At 39.8% G+C, this 15,101-nt stretch overlaps 1 protein-coding gene across 2 annotated transcripts in view; it reads right to left on the bottom strand.

Annotated features, from left to right (window-relative positions):
* pkn3 (protein kinase N3) overlaps positions 1-15,101 on the bottom strand; it is a 42,059-nt gene continuing 26,958 nt past the window's right edge. For both annotated transcript variants that reach the window (XM_049604010.1, XM_049604011.1), the window contains 11 exons: positions 10,771-10,855; positions 10,424-10,485; positions 10,061-10,130; positions 9,704-9,795; positions 4,994-5,170; positions 4,842-4,904; positions 4,656-4,732; positions 4,295-4,437; positions 3,448-3,555; positions 3,252-3,332; positions 1-873 (listed from right to left, as the gene is read on the bottom strand). In XM_049604010.1, coding sequence (XP_049459967.1) covers positions 673-873; positions 3,252-3,332; positions 3,448-3,555; positions 4,295-4,437; positions 4,656-4,732; positions 4,842-4,904; positions 4,994-5,170; positions 9,704-9,795; positions 10,061-10,130; positions 10,424-10,485; positions 10,771-10,855 — 1,159 coding nt within the window. In that variant the 3' untranslated portion in view covers positions 1-672. The remainder of the gene's footprint in view (positions 874-3,251; positions 3,333-3,447; positions 3,556-4,294; positions 4,438-4,655; positions 4,733-4,841; positions 4,905-4,993; positions 5,171-9,703; positions 9,796-10,060; positions 10,131-10,423; positions 10,486-10,770; positions 10,856-15,101) is intronic.

Raw genomic sequence — 15,101 nt, 5'->3', positions numbered from 1 at the left:
GAGTTTCCTGGTCATTTAAAGTCCAGCAGATATAAATTTATTCATTAATATTTACCTTCATGCAGGTTACACTTAACATATAGGCTGGTTTGTTTCATATAAGCATAATCTTCATGAGAGTATTACTTAAAAATTGGCATATTGACTGATAAATCTCTATAAACTATTTGGCTATTTTCAGTATATAATATCCCAACAACATAAAAGGTTACAACAGATGGATGTATAATGGTTGCACTAAATAGCAGACTGTACATTCATTCTTTGGCCTTCAGTTTTCTTCATTAAGAGCACAAATATTTACAGTTCAGATTCAGAGGGCAGTGCTGATATTACTGAGCAATGTCCATTTGTAAAAATATTGCACTGGTGATATAGTTCATTTAGTGTAAACAATAAATGTCCAGCCTTTTGATCCTACAGCTTGATGACAGAAACAGTCGGCATGGAACATTTCAAAATCAATTTGGCATAAACAAACAAAGAAAACAAAGTAAAAACTAAAATACCCTGCATGCCTCATAATGAGTCAGTTCCCCAGCAGAATGAGCCTGGCTGCAGCCTGCAGACTTTGTGGTGTGTTGCAATGACCAGGCAACATGGACGATGTGACACTGGGAAATATGGAACTGTGTGGACATGAAAAAGGCAGGACTGTAGTTTCTGGTCTGGTCAGCTCATGTAAGAGAAGTCAAAATCGGCAAAGATTTCTTGTTGCTCGGCAGTGAGGGCGCAGGGAGTTCGTGGGAGAGTGAGGACTGGCTTGAGGCGAGTGAACTCCTCATCAAAGTTACTGACATCCTTCAGTGCTTTGATGACCGGTAGGAAGGGAGGCTTTATCTTTTTGGCCAGGAGAGCGCCCCAGTCCATTCCCTGTCAACAGACAAAGGGTTAATGAAAAGCATGAATAACAAACAAACTCAAACTTACAAAAAACTGACATTCAATCTGCAGTCTGTGCTGTGGAAGAGCTACCTTGTTGCACACATTGGTTTACAATAAAAATATCTCTGATCTCTCACTCTTCATCGCAAACAATTCAACTGCTTCTGGCACTTACACATCACTGACAGTCCAGACTTTCACTTAGACAAACATTTCCAGCTTAATTGAGTTGAAAACAGGTAATAAATCGTAATTTTTTTTTTTTTGCAATACTCAGCATATCACATCTGTAAATGTGCTAGGAAAGGTAGTATCGACATGGTCACTACCTGGAGCTCGCATAAATGGAGCCTGGGTTTGGTTGAAGGTGGCAGTGCTGTTTGGGCTGAGAAAGCCATGTGTAAGTAAGGTAAAGGAGGTTATTGGGTTGGTGCGGGGAGCAGTGAGAGCTGGTATTAGGGAAGTGTCTCTGGGATGCCAGAGATCACTGTCTAGCCTCCTGGAGGTGTCGTGGGACCAACTAGACGAAACACTGGTGAAAGGAGGTTCCCACCTGATGACCCCAAAGACATGTTAGTTATCACTGCTCACTGGTCTGTATAGTTAAGCCTTGCCCTAATAGCTTATCATAGGGCTTAGGAGGTTATTCACTGAGCGCTGAGCCTTTATCTAGAGCACAAATTTCTTGTGTTTATTTGAACAACACATTTAAAATCGCAATAATATTGTATCATGAAGCCTCTGGTGATTCCCATCCCTACTCCTTTCAGTGTTTGAACTTCAACTTTACTCAGCGCTTACACTTAAATTGGCACGTCACAATCTTTCAATGCTTACATTTGAACTGAATCCTTTTCACTTTCATTTTAACTGCAGTTCAGTATCTGAATTGGTGACCTTTGACCTTTTGATACAAAATGTCATCACTTCATCATTTTATCTGATAGACATTTGTGTGAAATTGTCTGCATTATTAGCATATGCATTCTTGAATTATGGCCAAAAAAAACATGTTTTGTGAGGTTACAGTGACCTCAACCTTTGACCACCAAATTCTAATCAGTATTTTAATCATTACATCAGTGCGTCCAAGTAGATGTTTGTGCCAATTTTGAGGAAATTCCCTCAAGATGTTCTTTAAGTCCAGTTCAGACCAAGGTTTGTGATGAGATGAAACCGCTTTAGAACGGTGCAGAGAAAAGTTGGCCAGTGTGAGCTTGACTCAAGCCGGCAGCTGGTTCATCACTCTCCACAACAGTTATTTTTTCTAATGTTGTCAGCAGTACACCTCACCAACACATCGTAAGTGTGAGGGGTGCCCACAGTGTTTCCAGAATTTGCTTCTTCTTTGGGTCAAATTTCTTTGTTCTTAAAACTGTGAAAATTTTCAAGAAATTGAAATCTCTTCATCTCGGGAGGGCAACCAGAGCTCTGAGAATTAGAAAATATGAAATAAAGAACTAAATTAAAGAGCTCTCTATTGAAGTTAAAGTACAGTTGTTTGTAGGGGAGGGGAAAAAAATTGGTGCAGCATGGTATCACAATATTTTTGTGTAGCAATATCGTATTGTCAGACAGTGCCAAGTATTGATTTTTTTTTAATCATATAAATTATTAATATACCAAATTCAATTTAATCTTTAGGTAGCCTAGTAGAATAATATAATCAATTGCTTTAACATTTTGCTGCTGCAAAAAAATGACTTAAGTGAGATGAAAAGACTGAAAACTTTATGTTATTAGATAAAACTTATGTTGACAAAGTTTTCCTCTGGGGACATAATTTACAGCTGAAAAATGGTAATAAAGCGTAATATATTGCATGGTGGTGCAGCACTGTCGCTTCACAGCAGGAGGGTTCCTGGTTCAAACTTAGGGTGAAGGGTTCAAATCCCAGGGTGGGGAAGCCCTTTTGTGTGGAGTTTGCCTGTTCTCCCACTGTCAGCGCGAGTTTTCTCTGGGTACTCCGGCTTCCTCCCACAGTCCAAAGACATGCAGGTTAGGTTAATTAGTGACTAAATTGCCCGTAGGTGTGAATGTGACCATGAATGATCATTTGTCTCTATGTGCCAGCACTGTGATAGTCTGTCCAGGGTGTATCCCACCTCTTGCCCAATGTCCAGCCCCCTTGTGACCCCTAACAGGATAAGTGGTGATGGAAAATGAATGAATATCGCTGTTTATTTTATCACAATACTCAGCATATTGCAGCATTTTAAAAATTGCAATAATCGTGTATCGTGGATCCTCTGCTGATTCCCACCCCTTGTTGTTTGTCTAAAGAGCAATCAGTCAGAGACTTGTAATGTTTTATAGTTAAGAGGTTACAGTGTAAGATGGTCAGCAGTGTCTGGCTGGATAATGACCTGAAAGAACTTGTGTCTTTTGATCTCTGCAGCATCTTCCTGTCCTCCTCCAAGTCTCATCTCAGGATTTTTCTGCAGCAGCTAAAACACAGTGAGAATGAAGGGGAGTCAGTACACAGGGGAGCAGGACACCCGTATAAAAGATCATGAGAAAACTCCTGTGGAAGACTTGAGATCCATTTGATAGGAGGCCAACCTTTTGAATGAGTGACACAGACTCAGGAGAAAGGAAGCGAGGGTAGCGCACATCATCATTGACGATGCTGTCAAACACCTCTTCCTCATCATCACCTGGGAATGGAGACTGAAAGAGAACAGAGGGCAACACAAACTTAATGCTCCTCTCATAGATTCTGCCCCTTCTGTGGTTGTATTACACTACAGCTAAATCACCTGAGTTACTGCGTGTCTGCATTTGAGCTGAACACTGGATCAATATTTGAAAGGTGTGTACAGATATGCAGGGAGGACAAGCTTTGTTGTACTCCATGCATATTAAAGGACTGGTAATAAGACTAGCTGGTGAACATAACATATTTAGCAGCTAAAGAGACAGATATTTCCATCAGAAGTTCATGGAAACCATGAAAACATGTTTTTTGCGCCCTCTAATTCATCGTTTTCAATGTAGACACGTGGCAGGCATGCTCAAACACCAGAGCTACGCCGTTCTAGCGCTTAGCAACCTAAGATGCAACCTGCCTCTGCGCCCTCGAAAGTTGGAATAGAGTAGGCACAAAAGTAACACCCAGCGCCCAACCCCGTGTTTTCCAAGCAGCTATTGCGGCATGTGTGCGCGCACCCCCCCCCCACTCATCAGGTGGACACAAACACAACTCCAATGAGTGCTTATGTAACATTGGACCTGCTGAATGTGTAAATATGTATCTGTGTGCTAAGGAGTCCACCATATCAACTTAAAAGGTGTCATATGTTTGTGTTCAATTAATTAAATGGACACAAACTAATTGCTCCCCTGAATATCTGCTTGCTTTGCATTTGCTTTGTTCAGTTTAGCAACTAGTGGGCATGTTTATACTGACCTCCCCCAGCAGCATCTCATAGAGGAGGACCCCAAACCCCCACCAGTCCACACTGCGGGTGTAGTTGTTGTCTGTCAGCACCTCTGGGGCCAGAAACTCTGGTGTGCCACAGAATGTTGAGGTGCGATCCCCGTGACCCATACCTACACAAACCAGAGCCTTGCTTAGATATCTGAGCCTCCACACACAAAATCTGTACCATCTGTACAAATCTGTACTATCCATATCACACTGTACCAAGTGTGATATGGATATTCCTGTAGACTTATTGCTATGTACTGTAGGCAAAACATTTACATCACACATAAGAGTCTGGCTTTTACTGGACCTTAAAAATGACAAGAAATTCTAATTTTCTTACCTTCTTTGCACAAGCCAAAGTCCGCTATCCTCACATAACCATCTGCATCCATTAGCAGATTATCCAGCTTCAGGTCCCTGACAGACAGACAGACAGACAGACACAAACCAAATAATGCAACACGCTCCCAACATGCAGCAAGGTATGATGTAATACTGCTCTGGGAGCAGCTTGAGAAGGACCCACCTGTAAACTATTTTGTTTTGGTGTAGAAACTCCAAACCAAGCAGCACACATGATGAATAAAACCTTAAACAGAGAGAAAGTGATGGAAATATCATCATCCTGTATTTTTGCTGCCATGTCAGTGAACTTTACAAACAGAGGTGTGTGCTAACCAGGCCTGTTTCTCAGTGAAGATGCTGGTGTGAATGTGTGTCATGAGGTCTCCTCCGGGAGAGTAGGCCATCACAAAACACACATGGTCTGAAGTCTGGAAGCAGCCGTATAGGTTCACCAAGAAAGGATGCTGTGAGGTGTTGATCACTTCAAAGATTCTCTTTTCACACATGAGGCTGAACACAAACACACAGAGATGTTTGTAGAGATTAACATATGTGACTCAAAAGCATTTTTAAACATGCGTTATCCTCCCAAACATAAATGCTGTATTATACACTTTTTATTCAGGATAATTGTAATCATTAATTTATGACAAAACATGTTCACTTGTTTAGAGCTATGACAATTAGTCAATTAATGGATTTGTCAATCAACAGAAAATTAACTGCCTATTTTCATCATCAAGTAATCATTAGTCTTTTTTTAAAAGCAAAAAAAGCTAAACATTTGCAGGTTGCATGCGTCTTAAATGTGAGGATACGATGCTTTTCTTTTTCATACGTGATAATAAACTCAACACCTTTGAATTTTTTTACTTTTGGGTGAATAAAATGTACCATCTGAAGATGGGCTCAGGGAAATTACACAGGGCATGTTTTACTATTTTCTGACATTTTATTTACAAAACAATTTATTGAAAAAAAAAAAACTAGGATAACTGCCTAGCGGTTCAATGCCTCTGTGAAGCGATCAAGCTGCACACACAGCTTACATCCATGTTCAATATATCCAAAATATGGTCTTGTCACAGTTCTCAGGAATGAGTGATACATGTACATACTCTGCATAATCATCCAGTCCACATCTATCCATCCAGTATTTATTTTTTGCACTATTTGTAAGATTTACAACTTACAGAAAAACTTGACTTGTACACATATACAAGTCACATTTTTTTGTCATTTATTTTGCATACCTATGTACGTATCAGTCCTATCTATTCTTTACATTTACTTGATTTGCTTTGTTGTCCTTGTTCTTTGATATTTTGTCAGTTTCTGTGTAAATACAGTGAGAGCAATGAAAAACTAGAATTGCCCCGTGGTTGTATGCCTCCTTCAACCTGTCAAGTCGCAAGTACAGTTATGAGTAGTTTTTTCCAAGTTTGAAGAAATTCACTTAAAACGTTTGCGGTATTGTGTTTATGTTTATGATAAATCCATCATAGCAAACAGTTTAAAAACCTTTTGTTTTAAAAAAGTTATATTATCATGGTTTGGAGATGCACTATCTCACAGTTAATGCTGGTAAACAAACTGAAAAATTAAGCAATACTGATACTGGGGGTCATGTTGGTGTGATGTGAGGTAAAATCTTTCCCCGGGTACTTTTAGAGCTGTCCCCTGAAAAAACCAACACCCAGTTATCAACCGGACACAAGAGAAGCTGAGTTCAACATGATGAGGACTAACTGGGAACCTTATAAAGTTACAGATAAAAGACAGAAGGCTGATGTTTTGCCTCTAGTGTGGATCACTTCCAACAATATTGGTTCTTAAACTTCCCATGATGCAACTGGGTAGCATCATTAAATCCTTCCTGCCTGGAAAATGGTGAAATCTTTCAAACACCCAGTGTTAATTTTGACAGCTATTTTAGTTTAGAGTTTTAGTCACATTGTAGTCATTTTTATCCTTCATAGTTTTAGTCGACAAAAATTCATGACATTTTCATCAACTTTTAGTCATTATGTATATATATTATCTTTAAACTAATACAGTTAAGCTAATTCATGTACCAGAAATTAGAAACAAGGTGACAGGTTGTATAAAAATTTCATTTAGATAGTTTTTTTTCTACAACTACAAATAATTTCTGCACACTTACAACCTGTCATTTCTCCAGCAGTTTTTGACAGGTTTAAGGGGTGATTTACGAGCACACACTTACTGATCATCATTTGAAAAGCTCAACATCTCTCTATTAATGCTCTCAAAAACTTTGACACCACAAGTAACTAATCTGAGACCACTGGGATTTGTACCCAGAAACTGGAAACTCTGATTTATCCATCTCACTGTTAAGAAGCAGAAAAATAACTTCATTAAAACCTGAATTCTTTCTTATTAATCTTCAACATGTTAGTCTGGAGATTTAAACTTGTGTCCTCTCATAGAGTTGGTGATTAAGACCAAACATTCATCTCTGTCAGCGAAAACTGATCTGAGTTCAGACTGTTTACTTACAGCACAACTGTAACTGAGCCTCCTACCTGCCTGTTAACAAGCATCAAACCATAAATCTTCCCAAGACAGTGTGAATCTGAGTCCTGCGGGGATCAGCTGTGAAGTCTGGTGGCCAGTGGCTGCTTGCTCTGCTGACATTCAGCAGCTAACAAGCAGAGCTGTTAACAGCCATCGCTGTTACTAACAAACTCCACAAATCCATTCAACACTTCCACCATCCACAGTCAGACACACACAGCTGATTATTTACTGCTGAATTACAGCTCACAACTTGCACCAACAGCTGACTCTGCTCCTGTCTGAGTGTTTCTGCTGGCTGGTGAAACATGCTGGTGCCAACTATTTACTGGAGTCCATCAGCCTGTTGCTAACGCTGCATTTGAAGATAGTTACAAGCATGGCCTTTCTTAGCTTTCAATGTCCCATGGTCCACCACTAACATTTTCATAACATCTCATCTATGAAAATGAGACATAGATTTTGTCTCACTTTTAATCATCAATTTCTATTTTTAGCTTGTCATCATAGTTTTTGTCTTGTTAAAAAGGTTGTTGATGAAGAATTTTCCTAATAGTTTTCGCCAAAGAAATTAACACTGCAAACACCATGCAAGTTTTAACATAGGCTTTTAGCTATTAATGTGGAGTTTCCAGGCCCAAGATGAGGAAAAAAAACTGTCGGCTAATTCCATATGAATCCAGGCCTATGGAACTAGACTGAAAGAAGCAGAGGCTCAAATTGATGAGATGGAGACAATTAACATGGCTATGAAAGATGCCTTAATTAAATCAATGAAAAAAATTCCGCATCTATGGAGTACCCGGGGATAAAGAAGGATATTGTGATTTTGCAGAGCAACTTTTGAAAACTGAACTTGCACTCATGGACACCAACCTACAGATCAAGTGGGCCCATAGAGCTCTGGCTTGTAAAGCAGATCAGAATGCACCACCCAGATCCATAGTGGTATGTCCTGGAGTTTAATATCAAAATGGTGTTGAAAACAGCCTGAGGAAAGAACATAATGATCATAGGGCAGCGTTTCTCATTTGACCATGACTACACAATGGAGATTGTCCAGAAACACAAGGCGTACACGGGAGTAAAGAGGGCCCTGAAGGAAAAAGGTGTCTGCTTCCAGACTCCGTTGGACAAGATGCACATTCACTGGGACTCAGGAACACGCACATACGATAGTGCACAAGATGCCACGCAGGTGCTGAGGGGGAGAGGATACACCATGGAGACACTGTGAAGCAGTGCAGAGGATCTGGACTCCGAGATGGAGTTCCTTCTTCACGGGTCGACATGGCAGAGCACCACGGAGAGGAGAAAGGACAGAAACGAGACTGAGCATCGAGTAAGAGAAAGATTACAAGAGTTTGAGCAGATCCCACTCAAGTAGTTTTTACTTTGTCATGGTATGCGGACTCTTTCTGAAGTGTTTGTGGTGTGAATCTTAAATTAATATAAATGGTCCAAATAATTTCAGTCATTTTCTTGCATATCTTTATATTCATATGACAAGAGTAAGAGGATGAGACAACACTGTGTGTCCAATTTTGACTTTGAAGGTCACTTAATTATTTTTATTTCTTTTATTGTTTCTTTTCTAATTCAAATAAGGTCCGAGTAGTGGGGAAGCAGGAGCAGGAACACTGGCTAGAAATTGTCCAAGAAATTTTAGTGATGAAAAGTTGACATACATTTTAAGAGTCAAAGACAATACATTTAAAAAGAACTGGAAAAACAGAACATCTATATGAGACAAGACACCAACTAAAAGAATCCCTAACTTGAAGACACTTATTTGGTGTTTGTACTGCATTGTATTATTTTTGGGTCAATGTGTTTGTAACGTTCACAAAAATTAGACAAACAAGGTCACAGTTACCTTGACCTTTGACCTATGACTACCAAAAACTAATCAGTTCATCATTGAGTCCAAGTGGGCATTTGTATCAAATTTGAAGAAACTCCCTCGAGGTGTTCTTGAGATATCGTGTTCACAATTATGAGACAAATGTACATGTACGGACAACCCGAAAATATAATGCCTCCAGTCATGGCTATTGCTGGCTCAAATAAAGCATCCTTCTATTACTGATTTCATAGTAACTAAAACGTTCAGAATTTCTCTCAAGCTTTTCTTGAGATATTGCATTCATACAAAATGAGATGGATAAAAGGACACAGCAGCCTTGATCTTTGACCCTTGACCACCAAAATCTAATCAGTTCATCCTCAAGTCCATGTCAGCATTTGTGCCAAATTTGATGAAAGTGCTCTTGAGATATTGTATTCACAAGGATGAGTTAACAGAGCCAGGTGACAGCCAGCTTCATGATAGGATTACTGATGTTAGGCTCAGTGAAGCCAGACTAAGTTGAACTTACTTTGTGATACAGACCCCTGGCGCAAGCACATACTTACATGCTATCCATTAGGAGCATAGCGGAGTGGAAAGAAGCATTGACACTATGATGACATTTTAAGTGAGCTAGTTGAGGGATCGCTTACCTATCAACTTCGTCACGTGTCACAATGTCTCCTTTCTTCAGGGCTTTGATGGCGTACAGTTTGCCCGACTTCTTATACTCAGCTAGCAGCACCTTTGATCAGTCACAAGGTAGAGGAGAAATGTATAATGCATATTAACATTTATATCTTCTCTTTAAAAAATTATTGTAAGTGAGAGACAGGAGCTGAGGGAAGACATGCAAAAACGACACACTTGGACTGGGTAAGATGGGATTGCATGGTCAATCTCCAACTCACTAGGACACCTCTTAACCTTCATTTTTCACTAACCGAGTACTCGGGTGCTCCCTGCTCCTGATATTTTTTCAGGTAGAACAAGTTAGTGTACATGCGTACCTTACCAAAGTGACCTCTCCCCAGGACTGAAATGCAGTTGAAATCTCCCATCTGTAGTCCTTCGTCTCTGCTGCATGAGAGAACAAAAGTGCACTAACTTTTTTGCAAATGAAGACTTCCTTACCATTTTCAAAGTTTTCTAATTATTTACTGCTGGCAGTTTTTCTAATTATCATCTTCTCTGATGGGACTCCTGCCTGTTATTCCAAACTGGGGGCGCACTGACCACCATCTATAGAGGTAATGCACTGACCATAGATATGTACCTCATACAGCCCCACTTCAAAAACCCCAAACTATCTCTTTAAAAATAATTACAAACAACAATACAAACTTTCCACATTCCTGCTCAGTATGACTTACTGTGGGGGTGGATGAACCGAGGGCTGTCGTTTGGGCTTTGGGCTCTTATTCTCAGCAGGACCCTGGTTTTATCAGACAATAGAAATAAACTGACACATCAACTGAAACACTCAAACAAGAAAAAATGGAAAATTAATTTTAAAAACAGTTGCTTTTGGAGAGCAACAGAAACAAAAATTATGGAACAAAACCACTGCTCTAGATTATGACCTAAATTTTAATATAAACAAAGTAAATTGATTGATTGACTCTGCCATTAACCCTTTGTTTTACTGGTATTAATCTTTGTATAACTATTCTTGCTGTTAAAGCATTAGTCATTGAGACAGGCCACTGGACTTACTTACCAGTGGAGAGTCTTTAGTGTTCTTTCTCATGCGATGTGGAGATCTGCTAGGCTGTTCTTCCGCAAGGTTTAGATTCACAGGTTCTCTGAAAAACCAAGGGTAAAAGCTTTAACAATGCCACTACTGCTGTTTAAGCACTGTCTTATGGTTGTGCTGATGTTAGTATTGTTGGCTACTTTCAGTGATGCATCTTGCTTTTTCTTAATTACTTTGAGCTGCAGGTCTATAACACTCAGACTCAAGTTACTGTCTCAAAACCACTTACACACTGCCACATTATAAAACACAGGTCTGCCTACTTGTGTCTTTATGAAGAAACCCCCCAAACACACACTAGGACAAACAAGCAAACAAAAAAGGTTTACTAGTCAAGAATTAGTTTTTTTAATATACAGTGGTGGAAAAAAGTTTTTGGACACCCCATGCATTTGTGAAATATTGCATTAAGAATCACTCTTAGGTCTTCAAGTGCAATTTCTTTTAGTACAGTCACAGCAAAAATACTAAATAAATCCTAAAAAAGCCATTAAAAACTGATTGGTTCCATAAAAATACATAAGAAATTTTGAGTATTGGGTCATTTTGGTACCAGTGATGAAGGTCGTTCTTTTTATTAAAAGACACAATTTTTGTTGCCAAGCTTCATGTCTACATAAAGCCAGCACATTTGAAAGTTCTTCAGACACAAAAATGGCTAAAACAAGGAACCTAACGCAGGAAACATGCCTGAAGATAAAGATTCTCAGCCAGGAAGGGTACAGCTGCTGCCATATAGCCAGGAAGTGCAGATGCAGTCCTTCAGCAGTTGGATACACTCTGCAGAAATACAGACGAACCAACAGCTTGGAAGACAAACCAAGATCTGGGCGTCCAAGGGTTTCTTCAGCAAGAAATGACCGCATCCTGATCTGCATGTGCAGGCAAAACCGCCGAATGACATCACAGGAGCTTCAGCAGCAGTGGTCAAACCAAACTGGTGTCCAGTGTTCCACCCACACTGTACGTGGCCGACTTTTAGATCATGGCTTAAGGTCCTACAAGGCTATCAAGAAGCCCCTGATCAATGAGAGACAGAGGTTAGCCCGGCGTTGTTGGGCCCAGGCACACAAGAACTGGACAGCCAGGAACTGGAAGAAGATTTTGTGGTCAGATGAGTCCAGTTTCCAGCTTTATCTTCCTCCTACTAATGTGAGTCGCAGAAGGCCAGGCGAAGCATTATCTCCAGCATGTACAGTACCTACTGTCAAGCATGGTGGAGGCAGTATCATGGTTTGGGGATGCATGAGTGCTGCTGGTGTTGGTCATCTCACTGTCTGTGATGGCACATTGAACTCTACCAAGTATTGTAACCCACATGCTCCCTTCTGCGCGTGCACTGTTCCGTCGAGGTAAAAACTGGATGTTTCAACAAGATAATGCCCCTTGCCACACATCCAAGGCCAGTAGAACTTGGCTGCAGGAGCACAGTATCCAGGTCTTAGAGTGGCCAGCTCAATCCCCGGCCATGAGCCCCATTGAAAATCTGTGGTGGATTATCAAAGGTCTGTTTCAAAGTATAAACCAATGAATTTAGAAGAATTAAAAGCAGTAATTCAAGAAGAATGGGACAAGATTACCCCTCAACAGTGTGAAAGGCTCGTGGGGAACATGCCAGCCAGGATTAGAGCTCTACTACGTGCCAATGGCAGGACTACTACATATTAATTTGATGATGTGATGGTTTATTTATTTTTTGTTCAGTTTTGAACACATTCTGTTATTTGTTGACTTTGATACCGACAATGTTGAGAACTGACATATTGAAACTGTCAAGAATTTAGTTTTGTTAGTTTTTCTTGTAAACAATAAACAAAAAAAATATAATTTGTATTTGTTTGTATCTGTTTAATGCAGCCACACCTTTTGAAACACAAAAAAGATTTTTCCACAAATATTTCATGATAATATTTGAGATTGTGTAAAATTTTAAGGGTTTCCGAAAACTTTTTTCCACCACTGTATATTAGTTCTCTAGTATTACATGTACATACTCTACATAATCATCCAGTTCATGTATATCCACTCTGTCTTTATTTCTTTGCACAGTTTATAAGATTTACAACCGATAAGAACACTTGACTTGTACACATATGCAAGTCATATTTTTAGTATTTATTTTCACGTACCAATGTACATATCAATCCTGTGTATTCTTTATGTTTATTTGTTTTGCTTTGTTGTCCTCTTTTGCTATTATGTCAGTTTCTGTGTAAATACATTGAGAGCAATGAACAACTAGAATTACCACCTCGGGGTTGTATGCCTCCTTGAACCTGTCAAGTTGCAGGTACAGTTTACATCCATGTCTGTGAAAACATTGATGCTTCGTGCATTACAGTAATCCAGCCTACTGGAGTCTAACTGAGACAAGAAGCATCTAACTTTTGATCTATTTCTGAGGTGATAAAAGGCAGTCTTAGAAATATTAGAGATGTGATTCTGGAAGCTAAGATCAGCATCTAAAATCACAACCAAATTTTTGACATGCCCACATGGTTTTTCACACTGGGGAGTTAACAAAGAATTGGATTTCATTCCTCAAAGCCTTTGGTCCTATGTACAGAATCTCTTTGTTATGATTAAGCTGTAAAAAAAATCTTTACTATCTAAGTCTAAAAAGTTGCATTGTGTAACTTGCAATATATAATTTATTAGCGACGTTTTGGTACTAGACCTTCACCAGGTTTTTTGCCTGATGAAGATACATATGTTGACTGTAAACAACTTTTTCAAGAATTTTCCCCAAAAATGGAAGGTTTGTCCGTAATTCTCAAAAACAAGTGGATCAAAATTATTCTTTTTAACAGTGATGTTACAATAGTGCGTTTGAGACATGAGGGGAGGATACCAGAATGTAGGGAGCCATTAACAATCCTAAGAACCAAAGTCTAATCATTTTATCCTTGAGTCCAATTTAGATATCTGTGCCAAATTTGAAGAAATTCCCTCCAGGAGTTCTTGAGACATCGCGTTTATAATACAATGGACAAAGTCACAGTGACCTTGACCTTTGACCTATGAAAACCCAAATCTAATGAGTTCATTGTTGAGTCCGAATGGACGTTTGTGCCAGTTTGAGGAAATTCCCTCAAAATGTTCTTGAGATATCACATTCACAAGAATGAGATAGATGCAATGTCACAGTGACCTTGATTTTCAACCTTTGACCACCAAATCTAATCAATTCATCCTTGAGTCTGGGAGAATGTTTCTGCCAAATTTGAAAAAATTCAAGGCATTCTTGAGACATAATATTCATGAGAAATGAGACAGATGAGGTCACAACAACCTTGACCTTTGACCTATGATCCCCAAAATCTAATCGGTTCTTCCTTGAGTTTAAGTGGACATTTGTGCCAAATTTGAAGAAATTCCCTCAAGGCATTCTCGAGATATTGTGTTCATGAGAATGGGACGGACGGACAGACAACCCCAAAACATAATGCCTCCGGCCACAGCTATCACTGGTGAGGAGGTATCAAAAACTAAGCCAAATTCTTTATATGTGTTAACGTGCTTGACCATCAAAGCTCAACTGATTCTGATTATTGTGGACTATTTTCAGTGGCAAATGAATGCACATTTGCTGCTGTACTGGGTATTTAGGGCAGCAGGTCAATGTGTGTGTGTGTGGGATTGAGTCAAAATAAACAGTGTGTGTGTTCATGGTAATGAAGGAACATGTCACCCAGTGACACAGAGTGACTCACTGATGTAGCCTGGTTCCAGACCATAGACCCCACCCAGTCAACTGAGTAGGCTTGCATCTCTGGTCTGGCATACTTCAATGAATTTGCGATTTATCTCGTCCAAACGATGGACGGATCAATGAACGCCAGGGGTCTAGCGATTAGCCAATCAGCGCCACGCTGATGTCAAGCTGTACGCCGGTGGGTAACTGGTGAGGATAGCAACAATGGCGACTGCTACAGATCCTACAGACCACATTAACGATGCTATTGAGGTATTTCACCACTACTCGCGTTAATGGAGGACCAAATTAAGGAAGCTGCTAAACTGGATTTAACGGCAATGCAGCTGGGCGTGCACGACGACGGAGACATTTTAAACGGGCAATGCTCGCTTGTTTTCGGCACCCCCGAGGCATGGATACTAATGACGTCAGATTCTGGGTGAGTCGTTGATCTCTACTGATTGGTTAGGGAAAAATCAAATTCTCTCCCCTTAAATCGCCTTCAAAGGAAGCCATGTCAGACTGAAGGTTCTGGGAGCTTCAGTCTGACACTCAGGCTATCACTGATGTATCAGGCTTTGACACACACATAATACTT

Source organism: Epinephelus fuscoguttatus, linkage group LG18 (genome assembly GCF_011397635.1).
Source record: "Epinephelus fuscoguttatus linkage group LG18, E.fuscoguttatus.final_Chr_v1".
In the NCBI taxonomy this organism is placed as follows: Eukaryota; Metazoa; Chordata; class Actinopteri; order Perciformes; family Serranidae; genus Epinephelus; species Epinephelus fuscoguttatus.
The sequence above is the reverse complement of the archived record's forward strand: the minus strand, read 5'-3'. Positions and strand labels throughout refer to the sequence as shown.